This window comes from Physeter macrocephalus, chromosome 9, assembly GCF_002837175.3.
Source record: "Physeter macrocephalus isolate SW-GA chromosome 9, ASM283717v5, whole genome shotgun sequence".
In the NCBI taxonomy this organism is placed as follows: domain Eukaryota; kingdom Metazoa; phylum Chordata; class Mammalia; order Artiodactyla; family Physeteridae; genus Physeter; species Physeter macrocephalus.
In genome coordinates this window covers 5,298,493-5,320,608 of record NC_041222.1, presented here as the reverse complement: position 1 = coordinate 5,320,608, position 22,116 = coordinate 5,298,493, and the positions used below count along the sequence as shown (strand labels likewise).

At 40.2% G+C, this 22,116-nt stretch overlaps 1 protein-coding gene across 1 annotated transcript in view; it reads right to left on the bottom strand.

The window, feature by feature from the left end:
• The window catches only part of MEGF9 (multiple EGF like domains 9), an 83,219-nt gene extending 61,464 nt beyond the window's left edge, over nt 1–21,755 (bottom strand). Inside the window, exon 1 of the mRNA XM_007123638.4 lies at nt 21,044–21,755. Within this exon, the coding sequence (XP_007123700.1) occupies nt 21,044–21,623 (580 nt within the window). The 5' untranslated portion in view covers nt 21,624–21,755. The remainder of the gene's footprint in view (nt 1–21,043) is intronic.
• Between the last annotated feature and the right edge of the window lie 361 nt (nt 21,756–22,116).

Here is a 22,116-nt window from a genome sequence, read left to right as displayed (position 1 = left end):
AGATTTATACAAAAGAGCATAACATGATCATACCTTCATTTTAGAAATACAACTGACTGCATGTAAAGAATAGATTGGGAAAGAATGAAGGCAAAGAGACCTTTCAGCAGCCTGCTAAAATAAAATAATCCAATTGAGAGACAAAGATAGCCAGAAAAGTAAATGCCAAGAGCATATGCACGCTATTATAATCAGAGAAAATTTATCGTTACCTGGGCCAGATGGTATGCTCATGTCCTAAAAACCTACTTTTCTATTGTTGCAAAAACAAATCATATGTGCCAATGAATTATCAATGTCTCTTACCCAGAAGACAGGAAAATTGCATTAAATCAAAGACCCTAATAAAGCAGGGCTTTGAAAATGTTATCAGAGTTGTGCTTGATAACAACCTTAAAGTCATTATGCTCTTCCCTAAGAGAGCGTGTTCCTTGTACATCATGTCAATATCTGATAACAATTTTCATCCTTTCCCTTCCCAAAACAATTTTTCTACCTATTTTAACAGCATCTGAGACCTTGAGATTCATGCCTGACTGTATAAGAGACAAGCACAGCTTTTCAGCTGAATAAACAAAGACAGACAATGAGGGCAATGTGGCAAACAAATCTGCCCACTCAGATATTTTCCAAAGTAGGAGTTCATGCTGGGCTCCCTCAGCTGGAAAGCCCAGGGGAATAAACATTCCAGATATATAACTGAACCAATATCCAAAGACATATTTCAGCAGCACTATCATTTCTGTTAATTGTTGACTCGACAGTGTATAAAACTTTGGGGAAATTATGAGGTCTTTAATTTAAAAATTAAAGAACAGAAATAAAAAAGGTTGGTATATTGGGGTATTCTGTAATCAAAATTGGCACCACTCAAAATGGAAGTTATTTTTATGTTAGGGTATACTCTAAAAGACTAATGTTTTATATCACCTATACAGCAGATGTAAAATGTTTGACTTGAGTGTTGCAATGTTTGAGACAGCTTCACTATCCTTTTTTCTCATTCAAAATGAGCAGTACATTCCTAACCAGGTCTGCTCAGACACCCAGGGTGCTAGTGAATGGTAGCACAGACTCTTCAGTGACCAAGCAACCAATATCCTGGAATTTGAAAAGAACTTTTTATAATGAAATGTTCTACTATCAATAGACCATTTGCTGGAGTTGTTTTCAGAGTTGCAACTGATCCTCTGCTGGAGACCAAAATTTCCCCTGTATTAGCCCTAAAGTCACTCCACCAGCTAAAAGTTAGGATAGGACAGAGGAGGGAGAAAGTACTTTAAAATTCTAAGACAACAAAAGATAAAAGAAATTAGGTGATCAAAGGGAAGAATATCCTTGTTATAAAAATAATGTGGGCCGTAGACATTTAAAAAGAAATATAAATAGTGAGTTTCTTGAACTCAAATATTTATGGAATGAGCATGGTTCAAATGACAAATTTCAGCACAAGTTGTTTGCAGGTTATATGACCATTGACAAACCATTTCTTTGAGTCAGTTTACTCACACGTAAAAACTAGACGATAATCTGCACCCAGTTCTACCCAAACAATTCAAGGAGTCCTCATATTGCTAGTTTTCATCCTTAGTTGGGTTATATGAGGTATTTAGCAATGTCAGAAATGATAACAAAAAGACTACCAATTTTCATTACTACTCCCCCAAACTGATCGATCAAGTCTCTAGATTTAGCTTTGAACAATGGAAAAGGGAGGGACTTCCCTGGTGACACAGTGGGTAAGACTTTGTGTTCCCAATGCAGGGGGCCCAGGTTTGATCCCTGGTCGGGGAACTAGATCCGGCATGCCGCAACGAAGATCCTGCGTGCCGAAACTAAGACCCGGTGGAGCCTAAGTAAATAAATAAAATTATTTTTAAAATGTTAATAAAGAAAAAAAAAAATAGAAAGGGGAATTCCCTGACGGTCCATTGGTTAGCACTCGGTGCTTCCACTGCAGGGGGCACTGGTTCTAGCCCTGGTTGGGGAACTAAGATCCCACAAGCCATGTGGCATGGCCAAAAAAAAAAAGGAAAGATTTTCCCTCTCATCATAAAGAAAGCATTTTGATGATATTAAGAAATTGTTCATTTTTTCATTTAGATATGATAACAAGTATTCTGGCTATTTAAGAAAAATAGGAGAAGACATATTTTAGAAACACATTCTGAAATATTCACAGACAAAATGATATGATGTCTAGGATTTATTTCAAAATAAAATAGGAGAGGAGTAAATGGATGGGGTATGGATGAGGCAGGATTGGCCTGAATGGTTGTCCAGATGGGTGATAGGTATGAGAGAAGTCAGTACACTGTTCTGTCAACTTTTGTTTATTTTCAAAATTTTCTATAATAAAGAAAAGTTTAGAGTGTCTTTATGCTAGTTCCACAGGCATATTTTCATAGGTGTTTGTGATACCAAGGTCATTCACTGATCCCCTGAACCAGAGGTCAGATTTCAAACATGCATGCTAGGCAAAAGCTCTTCACCAAGATTAATTTGAATAAGGTAGGTTGATTTAAATGCATTTTAACACAATTTCCTGAATGTTTGGAAAAAGATGAGTTGCTATTCCAAAGACAATTTTAACAGCTAACATTTAGGTAATTCTTTCCTTATGCTTCCACTGTTTTAACATTATCTCATAACAGTACTCACAACTCTATGAAGTGGGCTGACAGACTTAGAGGGGGTAAATGATGGAACTGGGATTTGAATCCAGACAATATGACTTTAGAGCCTGCACTTTTAATCACCAATGACTGGATCTTTTGAGGCTCAACTGGTTTGGGTAGTGTTTGAAAGAGTTAAGAAAATATGGGAAGAAAACTACTTCAGGCTTGAAAATAATATATATGCATTATCTTGTCAGAGGAAGCTAAATATATGATGGGGGGAAGAAACACTCTGGAGCTGGGTAGATGGAATATTGAATTGTAGCTATCTACCATTCATTATTACATATATACCTCTCTTAGTAGAGCTTTAAAATTCTCACCATAATAACAATAAAAAGGTAATTATGTGAGATGAAGGATATGTTAACTCACCTTATCCTGGTAAACATTTTGCAATATAAATGTGCACTGAATCATCACATTCTGGCCTTAAACTTAGACAATGTTATACATTAATCATGTCTTAATAAAGCTAGAAAAAAATCTCTCTCTTATCCTGGATTTCCTCATCCATACTTTGAAGGTTTGAGATAAGGATAGAAAGTGAAAATGTAAGTAAAGGAATCTAATACATAAGTATCCTAAAGCATTTGTATACAAGTCTATCCCTCCACCAGATTGTAAACGCCTAAGTCATTCACCATTTTATCCTCAGCTCCACAGTGCCTGTCACACAGGAAGTACTTGGTTTTGTTCAATCTAACACCAGATCCATTAAGAGGTCCAGCACCAATTGCTGACTTTATTTGTCAAGTCTCTAATTTCATTCATTTAGGTCTGTGTGTTATACCAACAAGCAAAATAGGTTTCATATGTTTGCTTAATAAGAGAGAATAGAAAACTAATTCATGTCCCCTCCTATTATTACATTATCTTAGCATTTAAACCCTTTAATCCAAAATTAATGATGGGAAAGATTTAGAGGGGCAGTCACTGGCCTCTAATTACCTTTGCTGGGGATCACTTTTAGGAGTACCCTGCAGTTTCCATACTGATCTAAAACTCAAACCTTACCATATCACTTCAGGACTTATAGCTCTTTGCTGCTTTTAGAATAAATTTCTGAGCATGACACATAAAGCACTTCATGATTTGACAAGTGCCAGCTGTTCCAGCCTCAGCTCTCACCGTTCCCCATTCCACACTCACATATGCTCGCCTTTCCTACTGGAGCCACCCAGGACTGCAGTTCCCTGAACAGGCCGTGCATGTGCCTTCTTACCTCCATACTTTTCATGTGCAGTTCCCTTTTCCTGGAGTGTCCTCTCCCTCCTCCGCTTGGCTAATTCCTATTTGTTCTTAAGACGCAGCTCAGAGAAAACTTCCTCCAGAAAGGACATCATCTTTCACCCCCCGCCCCCGCAAAAGTCTGGGTGAGGAGTCCTCTCTTTGCTCCTGTAGTACATGCATACCACTATGGTGGAACTTATCCATCTGTAGTCTGACTTTCTGTATCCTCCACTATGCTCTCAAGGACAGAAAACACATCTCATTTGTCTCTGTTGCATCTATCCAGTCCAGCAGTAGGTGCATAGCAAGTTATTAACTACGATCAGATAGATGAATAAAAGAACCTTATTTTGTTAACATAGAAAGCCCAATGTAAACTTATTGACAAAAGCATACCCTTTGGGCTTCCCGGTGGTGCAGTGGTTAAGAATCCGCCTGCCAATGCAGGAGACACGGTCTCGAGCCCTGGTCCGGGAAGATCCCACATGCTGCGGAGCAACTAAGCCCGTGCGCCACAACTACTGAGCCTGCGCTCTAGAGCCCGCGAGACACGACTACTGAAGCCCGCGTGCCTCGAGCCCGTGCTCCTCAACAAGAGAAGCCACCGCTGGGCTTCCCTGGTGGCGCAGTAGTTGAGAGTCCGCCTGCCGATGCAGCGGACACGGGTTCGTGCTCTGGTCCGGGAGGATCCCACATGCCGCGGAGCGGCTGGGCCCGTGAGCCATGGCCGCTGAGCCTGCGCGTCCGGAGCGGGAGAGGCCACAACTATGAGAGGCCCGAGTACCGCAAAAAAAAAAAAAAAAAAAAAAAGCCACAGCAACGAGGAGTAGCCCCCGCTCACGGCAACTAGAGAAAGCCCGTGCCCAGCAACAAAGACCCAACTCAGCCAAAAATAAATAAATTAATTTTTTAAAAAAGCATACCCTTTTCCCTATTACTTAAATAAAAGTGAATGCAAAGTCTTAAGCTGAATCATCTAGTGAAACACAGGTGAAGGCCAGTTTTAGCATGGTGAGACCCCCCCCACCCCCCAAAAAAAACCAAGTGAAAAAGGATCTGAAATCTTGTCTGATTAACAGTGAAAGGAAAGAAGGAAGGAAGGAAGGAAGGGAGGGAGGGAGGGGAAAGGAGGAAGAAAGAGAGAGAGAGAGAGAGAAAGAAAGAAAGAAGAGAAAGAGAGAGAAGGGAAGGAGGGAGGGAGGAAAGAATAAAAGAAAGGGGGAGAGAGAGAGAGGGAGGGAGGGAAGAAAGGAAGCAAAGAAAAGAAAGAGGAAGATACCATTGCAGATTGGTTAAGCAATAAGCAAGTACAAAGTAACAGCTTGTGACACTTGTGGCTTTATTCCCTGAAGACTACTTAATCACTGATTTTCTAAATGAGTGATCTATTATATGAGATTATCAACCAAAAGAAATATAGCAAAGAGAAATGCTTATTTTCTGATAAATTGTTAAAACGACTGTTGTTAACAAGAAAGATCATATGCTAAGGAAAAGAATTCTCTCAAACTAAGTTTAAGTAAACTTTTTTTTTTTGCAACAAATGTCTGGAGTCCATTTCTAATTTCTCAATAGAAGTTTAATGCACTGTTAATGTTAACAAGAAAGATCATATGCTAAGGAATCTCTCAAACTAAGTTTAAGTAAACTTTTTTTTTTTGCAACAAATGTCTGGAGTCCATTTCTAATTTCTCAATAGAAGTTTAATGCACAAGTTAAACAATGATTAATGCACAGAAAAGTACTTCACTAGGCTGCAAAGCTTTTGTAGTAACTCAGTATCATTATTTGTTACTGTCTCTATTTCTGACAATCTTGTGTTTCACCTGTTGCACCAGCTGAAATGGCCCTCAGTTGGGCGTATTCTATGTGTCCTTAAACGCCACCCTGGCTAATGTATAAAATTACTCATCTGACTCATAACACTACGTCTTCTTTTCTGGCAACAATCCACTGTACAGATCAATTAAGCTAACAAAAAAATGAAAGTGAAATTAAAATGAACAGTCATAGTAGTATGTGAGGATATGCTTTGGTCTTTCAAATAAAATACATACTTTCTACTACAAAAAGAATCAAGAAGAACACCAAAGAGGGCAGTACACAGACCTACGGTATGGACAGAAAAACAATGACTACAAGTCAGGAAAAAGAGTGAAGGTGGCAGGGGAAAAAAGGCATTAAAACTAACAGGAGTTACGGGGACTTCCCTGGTGGTCCAGTGGTTAGGACTCCATGCTTCCACGGCAGGGGGCACAGGTTCGACCCCTGGTTGGGGAACTAAGATCCTGCATGCCAGGCGGTGCGGCCAAAAAACAATCAAACAAACAAACAAACAAAAAACTAATAGGGGTTAGAAGGATATAACAGAGCACAATCTACTTTTAGCATACTATTTTGCCATGATAGAAAGTGCTTCCAAAAAGGAGAGATCTTGTTTTGAATTCCAGCTAACTAGTATTTCCAAGCTCTGTGACTATTGAGCAAACAACTTAGCCTCATCTCAAACTCAGGTTCTTTGTAAAATGGGGTGATACTACTAATTCAGAATGGAAAGGATTAGCGGTAGTGAAGAATTAAAAAGATTGTGAGTAGCATTCCAGTAAGTAAATGGGTATTCAAAATATAAAAATGAAAAGAACAGCTAATATTTAGAAGGCCTACTTACGCCAGGCAGTCTAAGTACTTCACATATGTTATCATTTAATCCTTGTAATAACCCTGTGAGGTAGATGCTATTATTATGCCCATTTTACAGATGAGGAAATTGAGACACATCCCAAGGTCACACAATAAGTGGTAGAAAAATTATTCAAACCTGGCTCCAGAACTGAGAGTTACCACATAACAATAATTCTTCAGTTTGCTTGAACAAAAGTTCTCTTTCAGCTTGGCATAATTATGCTTGTGTCCCTCCAAAAAACTAACCTCTAAAAGCTACAGAACTCTGGTCTACATATAGTACATCTCTGCTACTCCACTACCCATGTATAAATCATTCCACAATTACGGGTCTTCATGTCTTCAAAATGAAATGCTACCACCCTAAAAGAATACAAGAAACAGCATTCTTGTATGCTGTTTTTAAAACAGCATACAAGACAGTTTGCCTAAAAGCCTTTTCTTCCCAGAATAGACTGCATCTATCAAGACATAGTTGCTTATACAAAAGGAGACAAAAAAGATTTCATGTCAAGCAGGTATTGTACTTTAGGCCATTTTTGTGGCTAGTGACTATGGTGGTAGGTCTGGGAAAGAATTCCAAACTGCCCTTTTCTGGTTATGCTTCTGGATAGGAGGAAGAGGTAACTAGAGATGAACAAGGCAGTTTCTGGCTTCATACTGTATGTGGTCTAGTTGGAAATTATGATATAGTGCTTTGAATCTGCCATTCACATTCAAAGGTTTTTCTGACAGCATCATTCCCAGAAATAAAGAATGTACTATTTAGGAGTATTCATTTATTCTATAAACACTTACTAAGGTCCCAGCACATGTTAGTAATTAATCTAGGTGCTGGGGAGACAGTGGTTTAAAAAAAAAACAAAACAGAAAGAGAGACAAATACAAACATCCCTGCCCTTGTGGAACTTACATTCTAGTGGTGGTGGGCAGGGAGGATTTATGCCTCAATTCAGTTCAACTTTTTATTGAGTACTTACTATGTGCTGAAGGCTGAACACTATCCTAGGTAGGTAGATGTTAGACAGTACAAACATCAATAAGACATAGCCTATGAGCTACTTGAGAATAGGTTATAGAGCAGTCAGTTACATTAACAAGTAATACTTAAAACCAGAATCCTTAAAAAGCAAGTAATCAAAAAATATGTACAGTAATATTAGAACGTATAAGGTAAAACAGTATGGGAGGCTGCATGGATGATGTTTCTCAAGGACAAATAAGTTTCTCAGGTAAAAGAAAGGGATATGGTAGACATCTGTCATTCTTCTTGGCATCCTGCTAATTCCTTCGTATTCTGGGAAATTCTCCATCTTTTAAGGCTTGCTATCCCACCACAAAGGTTCACAATGCCAGATTATTGTTTTCCCTGCCTCCCCTACATCCAGGGCATGAGCAAGTGACTGAGGCCCCAGTAAGCACAAGCACTCTCACCTGGCCTGTAATTAGAAACTAATGATTCTAAGGAATGAGCATGAGGCCCTTCTCTGGTGGCAGAGGGGGTGATGGCTGCAGTATGACAAGTGGCAGTAGTACTTGCTATTGCATCCAGTACCCAGTGTTAGGAATGTTGATGGTGCAAAACTAGAGCATCTAATGCTCAGTGGTGATGGCAGTGGCATATTCAGTGCACCTCTCTGGGTATGACTGGGCCTTATCTCTAGCTCCATGTCCTGAACTTGGTTCCCCTGGAGATTCTGTGAGCTCTTTAACAGTCTTTTAGTAAAGTCCATTTCTGATTAAATCAACAAGCATTCATTTCTGTTTTAAGGCCTGTATTAAAACTGAAGAGAAGGGCATTCCAGGCTGAGGGAAGAGCAGAAGCAAAGTAAACGAGAGGCCAGTTAGCTTAGTGATTAAGAGAGGAGCCTCTCTAGGGCTTCCCTGGTGGCGCAGTGGTTGAGAATCTGCCTGTCAATGCAGGGGACACGGGTTGAAGCCCTAGTCTGGGAAGATCCCACATGCCGCAGAGCAACTAAGCCCGTGCGCCACAACTACTGAGCCTGCGTGTCTGGTGCTTGTGCTCCGCAACAGGAGCACAAGGAGAGGCCGCGACAGCGAGAGGCCCGCGCGCCGCGATGAAGAGTGGCCCCCGCTGGCCGCAACTAGAGAAAGCCCTCGCGCAGAAGCGAAGACCCAACACAGCCAAAAATAAAATTAAATAAATAAATAAATAAGACGTAAAATAAAAATAAATAAACAAATAAATAAAAATGACGGAAATGAGGACAGAGACAGATTACAGAGAAGTTTTAAATTACATTGGGAAACTTGAGCATTACGCACTGGGGTCACTTATGGTGGACACATAGGAGAATTATCTTAAAGTATAAATATTGTATTAAATTATTAACTAGGAGACTGATGTGACCAGGTTTTGCGCTATATGTGTATTCTCCACAGCTCTAGTTATATAGCTCCACTTGACCACAGTACTTGTGCACTTGCAGGACGTAATATTATATTTATTATACATTGTTACTGTTGAGTCCTGATGCCATACAAACTGAAGCTATTTGATTCTAAATCAAATCCTCCAACATTGTGTATATCATCTGTCAATATGTTTGCAACTGGATCAGAAGAGGTTGGTTCTATACTTGAAATAATAGCTTCTCCTTGTCTGATCTGAGAGACAACTAGCCCTTCAGAGAGGAGGGAAGTTTATAAAATGGGGAGGGGGAATGCATCCTCGGGTGAATGGCAGAAGTATGAATCACATTTGCAAGTCTGAGATTCTTCTATGACTTTTGTATAATCAAATATCACCTGCCACTTTTTATAACATGTTGTTTTGCACCAGCATCTTCATCTAGAGTCCATATTAAGTTAAAGATGAAAGGTTTTATTGTCAAGTCAAGAACAATCAATACTATCATTTTGCAGTGTGTGGTATTTCTTGCCAAATGCTAATAAGCATCACATTGTCTCTGTTAGCCACGATCCTTCTGGCGCTGAGTAGACAATCTCATAGTTACTGTTCGGTTCTGCTTTTCATTTACATGTAGTCTACCTGCTTACCCTCATCTAATTTCTACCATTATCTCCTCTCCCTACCTCCACTCCACACCCATATCTACCTCTGAGAAACACTCTCAGATCTAATTCTGATTTTCACAGCAGCTACTGAAATCAAACCTGAGTCAAAACTGTGTAATTCAGAACAAGAGCTGAGAAGGACAATGTATGGGCTTGCTGGTGGAGGCTCTGGGAGGCTAGGGAAGGCAACAAAAATGGAACCCAAAATGTGCTCTGTAACCACTGAATGCTTCATTTCATTTTCTGCTACTCCCATCTGCTTTGGCAATGCAGCACAGTTTAGTCAAAAGGAAAAAAAAAAGCAAAACACAGACTTTTAAGTCAGCCAGAGCTGGGTTTGAATTCTAGGTCAACACTCAAGAAGTCTGTTAGGTTGGTACTATTATACTCATGTTACTGACAACGGTATAGAAGCCCAGGGATATTATGTGACTTGCCCTGTGTCTGTGCATGTAACAGGTCTCATTTTATAGTTAGAGAAACTAAGTCACAGAGCCATTAAAAAAAAAAAAAATGTGCTCCAGAACTTACAAAGTGAATGAAAAGAAAGACTGGAATTTATTTCTTCTGACTGCTATTCCACTGATTAGCTGGACCATTCAGCCCTGCCTTTGTGGACAAGTTGAAGCAACAAACTAACTTAAAAACTAAAACCAGTTGAACAGGATAGGTTTGTAGGCAATACACCAACAATTCAGTATAATAATAAATACCCAACAGCTAGCTTGCTTTGTGGTTTTGGTACACTTTATAACCATTCATTCACCCACACAACATCAAGGGATGGTGGGGCTACCTTGTTAAAGCAGTTCATATAGAACAGGTAATCAAAACACGCTGTAGAGTTATAAGGAATATGAAGTCAAGTGAGAAATCTACAGCAAAAAAAAAGCCCAAAGCCTTCCTCTAATCAAGCCTCGATACAGATATAAAACAGGATAAATACGTTGGAATACGAAGCATTCCATCTTTTCCCTCATTATTACCGTTAACCCTTCCCAAACTGCCATTTCATCCCTATAAACAGCAGATAGGACTGAAGAGAACCTAAAAGCTACTCGGTTCATGCAATTTCCTTCAGAGGAGACAACTTTCCCTAGAATATGTTTAAAGGAATTTCACTTTTAAAGACCATTTCTAAAATTAAAAGGAACTAGAGAATATGATGTTCTTACAACTAACAGTGTTATTCCTAACCTCTTCTTTTTGCTCACATACATCAAATAAAAACTATAGATTTTTAAAAATAAACAATAAAAATCTAATAAGATCCCTGGTAATATGCCAGTTTCTAGGAAGCATGCAAGACTGAAACAAAAGTTTCCAAAATCAGTTCTCTAAAGAGTGTAAAATTTACTAAATAAAGGTTATTTAAAGTTCTCCAGCCAGGTTGAAAACATTCCTACCCCTTATCATTTTCCCTGTGACTAGGCAGAATACATTCCTTTTTCCAACTGAATATATTTCCCCTTCCCTCAGAGCTTAGCTGTCTCCCTGGCAAGGATATCATATAGAACAGCTGTTGTATTACCAGTATAAAAGCAATCCCATCTGATCTAATTGCAAAACATATTGATAGACTGAAACCAAACTTTTGGGAGCTCTGTATCTTTAAAGGAAGAGATAACCAAAGACCATCTATTGGTAAAGGCTGTGAACAATGTCATGAATTCAAATCTGCACAATTTAAACAAGATCTATTTCAAAAAGCTGCTTTAATTAACTTTTAAGTTCATGCTTTAAATTCCCTAGACAGAATGAAATGGATAAAGAATCAGTTCTGTTTTCAGCCTCTGCTAAGATCTCAGTTAAACCTTCCCTAAAGGTACCAAATCTTAGATGCGCCTTCACTACCCTGATTTGTCAGGTGCCAGGAACAGTTTGCTTTCTTGGGTATTGTCTTCAGAACCACAACTCACTGAGACTAAGCAAATATCTCTGATGCAGATCAAAACTGGTGAGTCAATCGCAGAAATTAGAAAGTGGCCCGGGGTAATATCACCTGAGTTGATCTCATATAAGTGGAGGCTTATCAAGCTTATCATAACTTTTTATTCATTTTTTCATGTTATTCATTTATATTTATGACTGTAAAATTAAAATTGGATACATTCATTGAAAAAAAAACTTGGAAAATCCAAAGAAACACAGAGAAGGAAATTAAAAAGACCCATAATCCCATTACTTAGCTTTAGCCACTTAATATTTTGGTGTATTTCTCTCCTATGTATACTGCTACTTAACATAAGGTAAGCATTTTAATAGATGTATAATAGTTCAGAGATTACCATAATTTCTTTATCATAGAATTTTAGAGTAGAAAAATTCCTATTTCAAATATCTCTACTGAAAACAACAAACCCAATATATAAACTAGATGAGTGTGGAGCTGATTAAAGTGTGGGCGGTGATGCGGGGGTGTGAGGTGAGGGTGGGGGTGGAGGGCCCGGAAGTAGACCCACTTGGCCTCCTGAGTCCCTATACTGGCTCCCAAACACATCTAAGGAACCCTGGCTTCCCAAATAATACAGTTTAGAAACAACAAATCTAGCCTCTCTCATTTTACAGATAAAATTACTTGCCCAAGATTACAGAACCAGTAAGAGAACTGTGAAAGACCTTAGGGTCCCATGTCTTACATACAAGGGCTCTGCTTTTCCAACTTTAGCTACTTTTTCTACAAAAGGCATCAGATGTACATCTGTATATTGCTGTTCTCCCTTTAAGAAAAATAGAAGGGACAAAGTTATGTAACAAAAAATGAATAATTAATGTAATTTGCTAGATCTCAAAGAACTCCGCTTGCCTAAGTAGGTTCTCATACTATTCCTATGAGTAATGGAGAAAAGGAGAAAAGTTCGTTTCTAAACTAAGGAAAAGGCCATGAGATTACATTATTTTCCTCAAGAATACACTACACATCTAGTGTAGCTACAAACCACTCCTTCTCCTTCACTCATTCAATCTTAAATTTTTATTCAGAATCTATTTTGGGCTGGACGCTGGAGATACAATTGTGAACAGAAGTCCCTGCCCTCATGGACTTCGTAAGCCTGACAGTTTGAGCAAGCTGCTTTCTCTTTCTGAACCTCAGTATTTGCCATCCATAAAGTAAGGATAATAATATTTAACTACTGCTTTGTCTAAGAATTAAATAACATGAGGTAAGTAAAAAAAAAAATCCTGGTAGGTAACTAGGCATATAATAGGTGCTCAGTTAACATTAATTACCTTTCCTCCCAGAGCGTTAAATATTAGATTGGTAATGAGAGGTGAGAGAGTACCAAGTTCCTTTGCTACTCACACTGATTTGAGGCAACAGAACAAGTATGTTAAAATAATTCCAAACAGATTCCTACACTAGGAAAGAAGTAAATAGTATTTCCATCTGAAGAAATGAAATTTACATGAGTTCTCCCAATCAAGTTCTGTAGTTTGCGTTGCTACCTCCATCACCATTTACTTTCAATTATTCCTGGGCTCTTTCCATAACATTCAGCCCCATATAGTACTTAGGAAAGAAAATATAAAGTAAGCAATCCTCTTCCCAAAATGCTATTTTTCCATCCCGTAAATATGGGCAGCTAAACCAGTCAAAGATTTACATTCAACAAAATAAACTTACAGGACAACAGTTTGGGACTTCACCGGTGGCACAGTGGTTAAGAATCCACCTGCCAATGCGGAGGACACGGATTCGATCCCTGGCCGGGGAAGATCCGACATGCCGTGGAGCAACTAAGCCCATGCGCCACAACTACTAAGCCTGCGCTCTAGAACCCGTGAGCCACAACTACTGAGCCCACGTGCCACAACTACAGAAGCCCACAGGCCTAGAGCCCATGCTCCACAACAACAGGAGCCACCGCAATGAGAAGCCTGCGCACAGAGAAGAGTAGCCCCCGCTGGCGGCAACTAGAGAAAGCCCACGCGCGGCAACGAAGACCCAATGCAGACAAAAAAATAAATTAATTAAATTAAAAGGAAAAGAAAAGACAACAGTTTGATTTCTGTTTTTTTCTTTTTCTTTTTGGCCACACCATGCGGCTTGTGGGATCTTAGTTCCCCAAGACAACAGTTTGAAATACAAAATACCAAATGTGAAACCCACCAAAAACCTATAAAGTTTTCATCTATATTCACCAACATTAAGTACCAACAGAGGTCAGAATCTGAGGTTTTACTGACTCATATAATACCCAGAAATCTACAAAATATGTATGCCAAAGTCTCGGAGATTCTAAGAGCACCTTGTAAACCGTAAAGCACTGCACACTTGTTAATTATTAGAAGCACTCTGTTCACTATTAACTTTAATTAGATTTCTACAGGGGAAATTCTGTCATTCAAAAGATCAAATATTTGCTTCTCAACCAAATTAAACCTTTTATATTGTTATTTAACCCAAATACACCTACCGAACAAAAACAGCTCATATTATTCATAAATAGAAAAAGAAATTTGCTACTTATTCAAAGTACTGGTTTTTTTTTTTTTTTTGGAGGCAGATAACTTCTGTTATGAGTTTTTTTTTTCTGTATTGTTCCTCAGGAGAAGGAAAAAAAAACAAAAAACAAAAACAAAAACTGGACAATAAAGAAGATCCAGAACAAAAAGAAAATCTTTTCTTTCATTTTTTTCTAAAAGAAAGAATTAATACCATATCCTGAATATTGTATAAACTATGACATTTTCTTATCAAGTGGGCTTAATAATCTAAATTAAATAGACTTTAAAAACAAATTCATAGGGAAAAAGTCAAAGTCACAAAGAAAGACAGGTTTTGTTCTGAGTGCAAAGTGTTCAACCCTGTGCACCCTGTTACCAGAACGTCTTCAAGGACCTTTTGTTGCCCTGGAAAGACTTCTTGGAAGAATTAGGCTTTGAGGAGGCACTGAAGGAGGACAAATGGGAAATTGTTAAGTAGAGAGGATAACTTGGTTCCTTAAAGAACATGAAAGAATGGATGGGTCCAAGAATAAGAGACAGGAGTAAGAAGAACATACAGAGGAGCTTAAAGTGAAAAAAAAAATGAGCAAGGAGAACAGAAGATTTTATTTTAATGAAGAAAAAGTAATAGGAAAAGATTTTTCAGACAGTAATACTTATCTGTGTAACAGTGGCATTACGAGAGGGATTATTCTGACACACATTTATCACATGTACTTAAATAGATACAGTTAGAAAGACTGAGTAAACCTTTACTGTGATTCAAACACAAAAGTATCCAGACATAATCTTTATCTTTTTCATGACAATTTTTAAAATATCTCCCTTCAAAGTTACCAGTGCAGTTAGGGTAGTTGTTTCTAGTGAAAAACAGATAAACCAAAACGCATACTTGAAAAAAGACTAAGTGACCAAGAAGAGATACCTATAACATAATCTCAACATTAGTATTAAAGATGTTTATATTGTATCTAAAGAAAACAAACAAAAATAAAGATCAAGGCAAAAAGCATGAATTAAAGCTATTTTTAACTAAAAATATCATCTAACACTGTCTTTCAGCCAAACAGATCCTATATTTCTATTCTCTTCTGATCTATTAAGTGCCCTAGAGCAGTAATCTCTCCACCCATAATTTACCCATCAGTAAAAACAGCACCATGATACTTTTCTTCTATTCTTTTTATAAGGGTGCCAAGATGTCTGGAAGTTAATAAATACATGCTTAGAAATGCTGAGATGAAAAGTAATGCTCACTTTAATTTTATGGATCTTTAAAAAAAATCAAGATAAAAAGACCTAGTTAGATTATTTCAATGTGTAAATTTTCAGCTAGCCAGAAGGCTTCCTGAGGACATAATTCAGTAGATTTGAAACTAATGCTTTGGAGTTTAACTGTGCTGTTCCAGAAACTAATGAGACTAAGGAATTTCTGCAGAAAGCTAGGCACTCAGGCCAGGAATAAGATATAGTGAATTTGAGAAGTCCCTGGGCCTAGCCCTAAAAAGACTACAGACAATCCTCCCTATCACAGACCATATTAGAACCTAATCAAAGGAAGAGTTAGAGCTATAATTGTACAACATTGTAAAACAGAAATTTTGAGGAGGTGACTAAATAGCACACAAGAGAATGAAGAGAGTAAATGCCAAAGAACAGATGAAAAATTTTCAGACTAATATCCAAGGGCAAATATTTTTAGCAAAATGGTTTCCTTATCTTCTATGTAACTATTTCTTTAAATGTCAATAATATGGATTCTGGAACCACAAAGGCTGGGTTTGAATCTAGGCTCCACCACAGCTGGGCTTCTCTGAGTCTCAGTTTCCTTATCTATAAAATGAAGATAGTAATAGTACCTAACTCGATTATACCTAACTGTTGTGAGGGTTAAGTAAGGTAACATATGTAAGGCACTTAGAACAGTACCTGTAGCATAGTAAGTACTATATGTGTTTGCAATTACTATTACAGTGGTCCACAGTCCCTCAGACCTGATGTAAATACCAGAAGATCCAAAAAACCAAAAATTTTTCTGTTATTCATTTGGCAGCAAAACCTGACCTGAACAAATGCAAGGCTATTTATAGCTTTTTTAAAAACCCACTCAGTGTGAGTATACATGCATTTTGCTGCAAGTATCTTCATGTGTTTGATTACAGGATGCTGCTCTAGACTTCACTGGGGTGTATTTATTAACTTCCTAAAATCTGAAAAATTCTAAATTCTGAAACACCCAGCCCCACAGGTTTTTGATAAAAGATTATGAACATACATTATCTTTGAAGCCTGAACAATTTCTCTTTCCTTAAAATGAATGGTATCTTCTTAAATAACCATAAGCAAATGACACCCTGAACCTAGCTGTACAGAATTTTAGGATGAAGAAAACATTTCCCAGTACAGGTAGGAGGGCCCTGAATTCCCAGAATGCTCCTTTCAAATAAAATCCATTCACAATATTTTATTTACATGCCATAGTAGTCAGAGCTTTCAAACTCTAAATTCTAGGACTTGCTTGAAAAAAAGCCTATTCTCTTAACTTAGATCACAAATAAATGATTAAGGCTCATTTCGGGGGCATTCATGTGCCCTGAATCATGTGTACCAAATCATCACAGAACTTTACAGCTGGAAAAGACCCTTGAGAACTAATCTAAATCATTATTCCTTCCCTTCCAAACTGTTTTATCATCCATAAATGTACTCTCCCCTATGAGGTAAGAACAACCTGCCCTAACTTGTCCTTAGACTCTGTCTATAGGAACACCCTGTAGGTGAATGTGAATAAACTGGGTGGGGTACATTGACAGACTCGGGATCCAAAATGATGGGTTGAATCTAACACAATAAATCTTAGATGCTTGGCAAATGTCTCAGTTTATACTTAAGAAAATAACAAGGAGTTTCCAAGTCCAGAATGAAGAAAGACTCATCTACTCCATGTTTTTAAAAAGAAAAAAAGAAGACTTAACTATATTAATGGACTCAATGAGTCAACTACATAATGTGGCTGCTAAAAAAGCTACTGTGATTAGGAACTAACTACATCAACAGTAGTACAGCATCCAGAAAGAACAAGGTAACCGCCCTCTCTACTATGAGCTGGTTAGAGCACATCTGGGGCAATATGTTCAGCTCTGTGCTCAACACTCCAAGAGAGACACAGAAAAATTGAAAAAGTCCAGAAGAGGGGTAACCAGGATAGTAAGGGAATCTGAAACCATTTCACATAACAGTTGAGAGAGCTGAAGTTATTTAGTCCAGACTCAGAGGGAACATGATCACTGTCTGCAGATCCCTGAAGAACTGTCATGGCCCAGAGAGAGCTGACTTGTTCTGTATGGCCCCAAAGGGCAGAGCCAGAACCAGCTGGTGTTAACCACAGTGAGAAATATTTCAGCTAAGTCCATGGAAGTGTTTCTTGCAATGTAGAGCCACGTTAGGACGCAGTGGCTTCTAAAGTCATATCTAGCCCTGAAGGTCCCTAATTTTAAAAATCAAACATTTGTCATCTCTTTGGTCTCTTACTGTTGATAACTATTATTCTCTAGTATCACAGCTTCTGCCTTCACCCTTCTTAAAATGTCCTACCCAGCCAACCAATCAGTCAAATGTTTTGCCAGGTCTGTGGGAGGAAAATGCTTGCTTGCTGGGCAATTAGTTTCAGTTTGCAGATCAGTGTGCCTACAAACAAAAGACAGCCCTAATTGAGGGGCAGGCAAGAGCTCTGAGCTAGACCTCCTTGAAAGAAATTCTTATTAATTCAAAGAGCAGCTAGAAGACCCATCCAAAAACGTAATATATTACCTATGGTGTTCAGTCCTTACAGGAACATTAAAATAAAACACCCTGTACCCGTCTTCCCAAATGCCAGAGAATCCAACTTTGCCAACCTAACTAGGTCTCTCAAATTCAGTTAGAAGTTTTCCTTCTGTCAAAGAGATGCGTTTACTGTTTGAAGTAGACTAGAACCCATGCTCAGATAGAAAGGCCATACTCGATTACATTACTGTAAAGCTAAAATTGCCCATCAGTAGGCCCACAGAGGCAGTTCAGCTTCTAAGAACAAGACCCGGGCAATCCATAGTGAATTCACAGAAAACTACAAGCTATGAAAAATTTTAAACGCAGGAGAGCTACAAAAATTGGACATCCTTCTAAAGCTTCTGTTGCTCAAAGACCACCATAGACATAGATATATGGTAGTCCATGGAAGTTACTAAAAGCCTTGAACAGCTCAGATGGCAAATATTACTCAATCCAGCTTTACTTCTCTTGAAATTGATTTGGAGTCTACAAAACTCCAGCCAAAGTATTAGAGAATATAATATATACGTGATGGACTGAACAAGAACACATGCTTCCCTGTGCTTTTTAAAGTGAAGCCCAGAAGCAATCTAAGTGTCCATAAACAAGGGGCTGGTTAAATAAGTTATGGTATATACTTACAACGAAAAATGCAACTGCTGAAAAAAATAAGGTAGATCTTAGGTACTGACATGAAAAAACCAGTCCATGATACATAGTTAAGTGGATACAGCAAGTCGCAAAACTCTACGACTTGCTATAACCATATATAATTAATATATGTAACATATATAATTAATATATGATTATTTCATTTTGAGTTTTTAAAACCTATTTTTAAAAACCCTGTGTTTATGTTCATATATGCCTAGAAAAATGTCTGAGAAAAGCTCAAACTGCTAACAGTAGTGACCTTTAGGAACTGACTGGAGCTGGGAAGGCAGTAAAGGGGTGACTCTCACTCTTTCCTTTGTGGACTTCTGGTTCTTTGTAATTTTTGCAAGTAAAGGTTACCTTTGCGGACAAATGCTGTATGAGTCTCCCCGTATGAGGAACCTGGAGTAGGCAAATTCACCGAGACCGGAAGTAGAATGGTTGTTGCCAGGAATTAGGGCTATGGGTTGGGAAGTTATTGTTTAATGAATACAGAGTTTAAGTTGGGGAAGATAAAAAAGTCCTGAAGATGGATGGTAGTGATGGCTGTAGAATGTGAATGTACTTAATACCACTAAACTGTACACTTAAAAATGGTTAAAATGGTAAATTTTATGTTATGTATATTTTATCACAATGAAAAAGCAACTTAAAAAGGAAAAAGTTACCTTTGTGATTTAAAAATAACAATACAAAAATTATTAAGGTAAAATAACATCAATTACACAGACATTATATACTAACCATTCAAAATAAACAATCTTCCTACATAAACACTATGGTGTGCTTCAAACTTTGGAAAATCTAATTCATCCTTTTCTACTATATTTTACTAAAACAAATAAAAATCACCACAAGTCTCTACTAGGTTTCTCAAATGCTTTCTATCCCACAAAAAAAAAAAAAAAGAAGACCTAGTCATAAGGATAGCTAACACACACACCCACAGTGCTTATTTACTCTGCACGGGGAACGGTTGTTCTAAGCTTTATAAATGCACTAAATTATTTAATTTTCACAACAATCCTATGAGCTAAGTACTATTATTATCTTCATTTCTCAGATGAAGAGAGGTTAAGCGACCTGCCCAAGATTACACAGTTAATAAAGGGCAGAACTAGGATTCAAACATAAGAATGGACTCCAGAGTCCATACTCTGAACCTCTATGCTTCCTGCCTCTCAGTAATATATCAGTCTCTCTATAGGAAGGCCAAAAAAGGTTACAGTCAAAATCCAGCTAGTTAGTACAGCCCTTGAAGCTGGAAGAAATACAAACGTGGCTTTTTATGGGTGAATAATCTGCATTCCTTCTTATGTCAATGCCAAGCTCCAATCCAAGATGTGACTGTATTAAGGCTCATAATCATGTGGGAAAACTCTCTACAAATTCAGTTATGGTCCAAAGTCCATACCTGACTCCACAGTAAATCACTGAGCCTAAGAAGTAGGTCAGAGGTCCATTAATATAAATACAGCTAGACAAAATGGTTTGGACAAATCAAACCCCAACTCAAAGCAAAGGAATTCAGAAACTCTTGACTAACATCTTGACAAGGTAGGTTTTATTTGTTTAGTTCCAGGCCCACTTTAGATCTCAAGGGGGAAAGAACAGAAGTTGTCTCTAACTTTGCTTGAAGACTTCAATCAGCAGGAAGAAGAGCTTTATTTTCTACGGGGACTCAGACACAAATTGGCTTTTATCAACATCAGCAAAACTGAACATTCTCCTTAAGGGGGGGAAAAAAACCCGGCATCCCTGCTTAAAATGTGTATTTGTCCAAACATATTGACCTTGTAATTGAGGAAGGGAAAAAAAAATGGTGCAAGGAAGGGATTTAACCTAATTTATAAATGTGCTCAACCTAGATACACACCTGCCCCAAATGACCTACTGAATCTACTTATTTGCAGGGAAAACATGGATTACAATGTCTTTTTTTTTGGCCTCAAGTGGTCTGTACTACTGTTTGTAAACAAAATCCTCTCAATATCTTTTCCACCTGTCACATGCACATCTGATATTTATATAAACAAGGAGAAATGAACAAGGAAAGTGGAGCTGTAGGAGGAATCCCTTAGACTCAGTTTTTGACCAGTTGGTTTCAGGAGGTACTGGGCTGGCTTTCAGACTTCCCCAAATCACCCAGACGGAGAGGCAAGGTGAGCGAACCGAACGCAAAAGTTTGCGCCCATTCAGCCTGTCTGACAAAGGCCAGAGAGCCGTGTTTGGAAGGAGGTGCGATGCCTTTCCACGCAGCAGCCGCCCCCCTCCAGAGGAAGCACAGCCCAAGGGGGGGACAAAAGACTTTCCAGATTGGGGGCTGCGGGGCAGGCTAGCTGGAGCTTGGACCTCCCCTTGACAGTCGAAATCTGGGGAACCTTTGGGGGAAGAAATGATCCATTCCAGCCAAGAGCCCAACGCTAGAGGCCAGGGCTGGGGAAAGGCACTGGCAGCCGCTGGGAGGGTCCGGTGGGCGAGGAAGCGCTGAGACTCACCTGGGGGAGGCGGCGAGGGGGCCTCGGCGGCAGGTGGGGTGGGCGGGACGCTGCTGCTGCTGCTGCCGCCGCCGGGGAGAATGGAGGTCGGGATCGGGCGAGAGGTCGGGATCGGGGGAGTGGTCGGCGCCGGGCCAGTGGTCGTCGAGAGGGTGGTCGGCGCGGGTCTGGTCGTCGCCCGAGCGGTGGTCCAAGTACGTTCCACCGCAGGAGGTGTGATCGGCGAGGGGCCGAGCGGCGCCCGAAAGGTGGTCGGAGAGTGTCCGGCCCTGGCCCGAGAAGGGGTGGTCGCCAGGGGCTGGGCTGAAGAGGACGCAGCCAGGGGTCGGTGGACGGTAGCGCGCGGGGGTCCGGTCCTCGGGGCCTGGGCCGTGGGAGCCATGGCCTTAGAGAAAGGGTGACTGGGCTCGCCCCCCAGCCCCGGGCCCGGCGACGCGTCCACCTGCCCCACGGCCCCGCCGCCACCGGTGACATTCCCCGCTGAGGTTGCTGAGGCGGCGGCGGCGGCGGCGGCGCACAACAGGGCGAGGCCGCCCAGGCTCGGCAGGCTCCTCATGGCGCGCTCGGCTTCGCCATTCATTCATTCAGTCAGTCGGTCGGTCAGTCATCTTCTCCTCCCTGCACTCGGACCAGGGAAGCCGCCGCAGCCGCCACCGCCACTGGGCGCACCATCGCCACCTCCCTCTGACAGGCGGCCGGCCCCGCGGGCGGGCCCCAGCTCGGAGGGAGCGACCGGGCCGTGCGAGGACAGCCCGCCCTCCCCGATTGGCAGCCTAGCCCGACCAATGGGAGGCCACGCTAACTCACGTGACCCACCCGCTTCCCGGCCTCTTTGTGGCCCCGCGGGCCAATCAGAGGACGTCAAGGAGAGGGGGCGGTGCTAAGGCGGGAGGAGGGTGGTGCGAGCCCAGCACCAGCCGGTCCGGCTAGCGGCAGCCCCGGCTTTGTCTGCCCAAGGAGTGGGGCGCGGGCCTAGGGCACCGGGCGCCACGGAGCAGACAAAGGACGCGCCCCGCGCGGCAGAAGCCGGGCCAAGTCGTCTGCTCCACTGGGCGGCGAGCGCGACCCGGAGC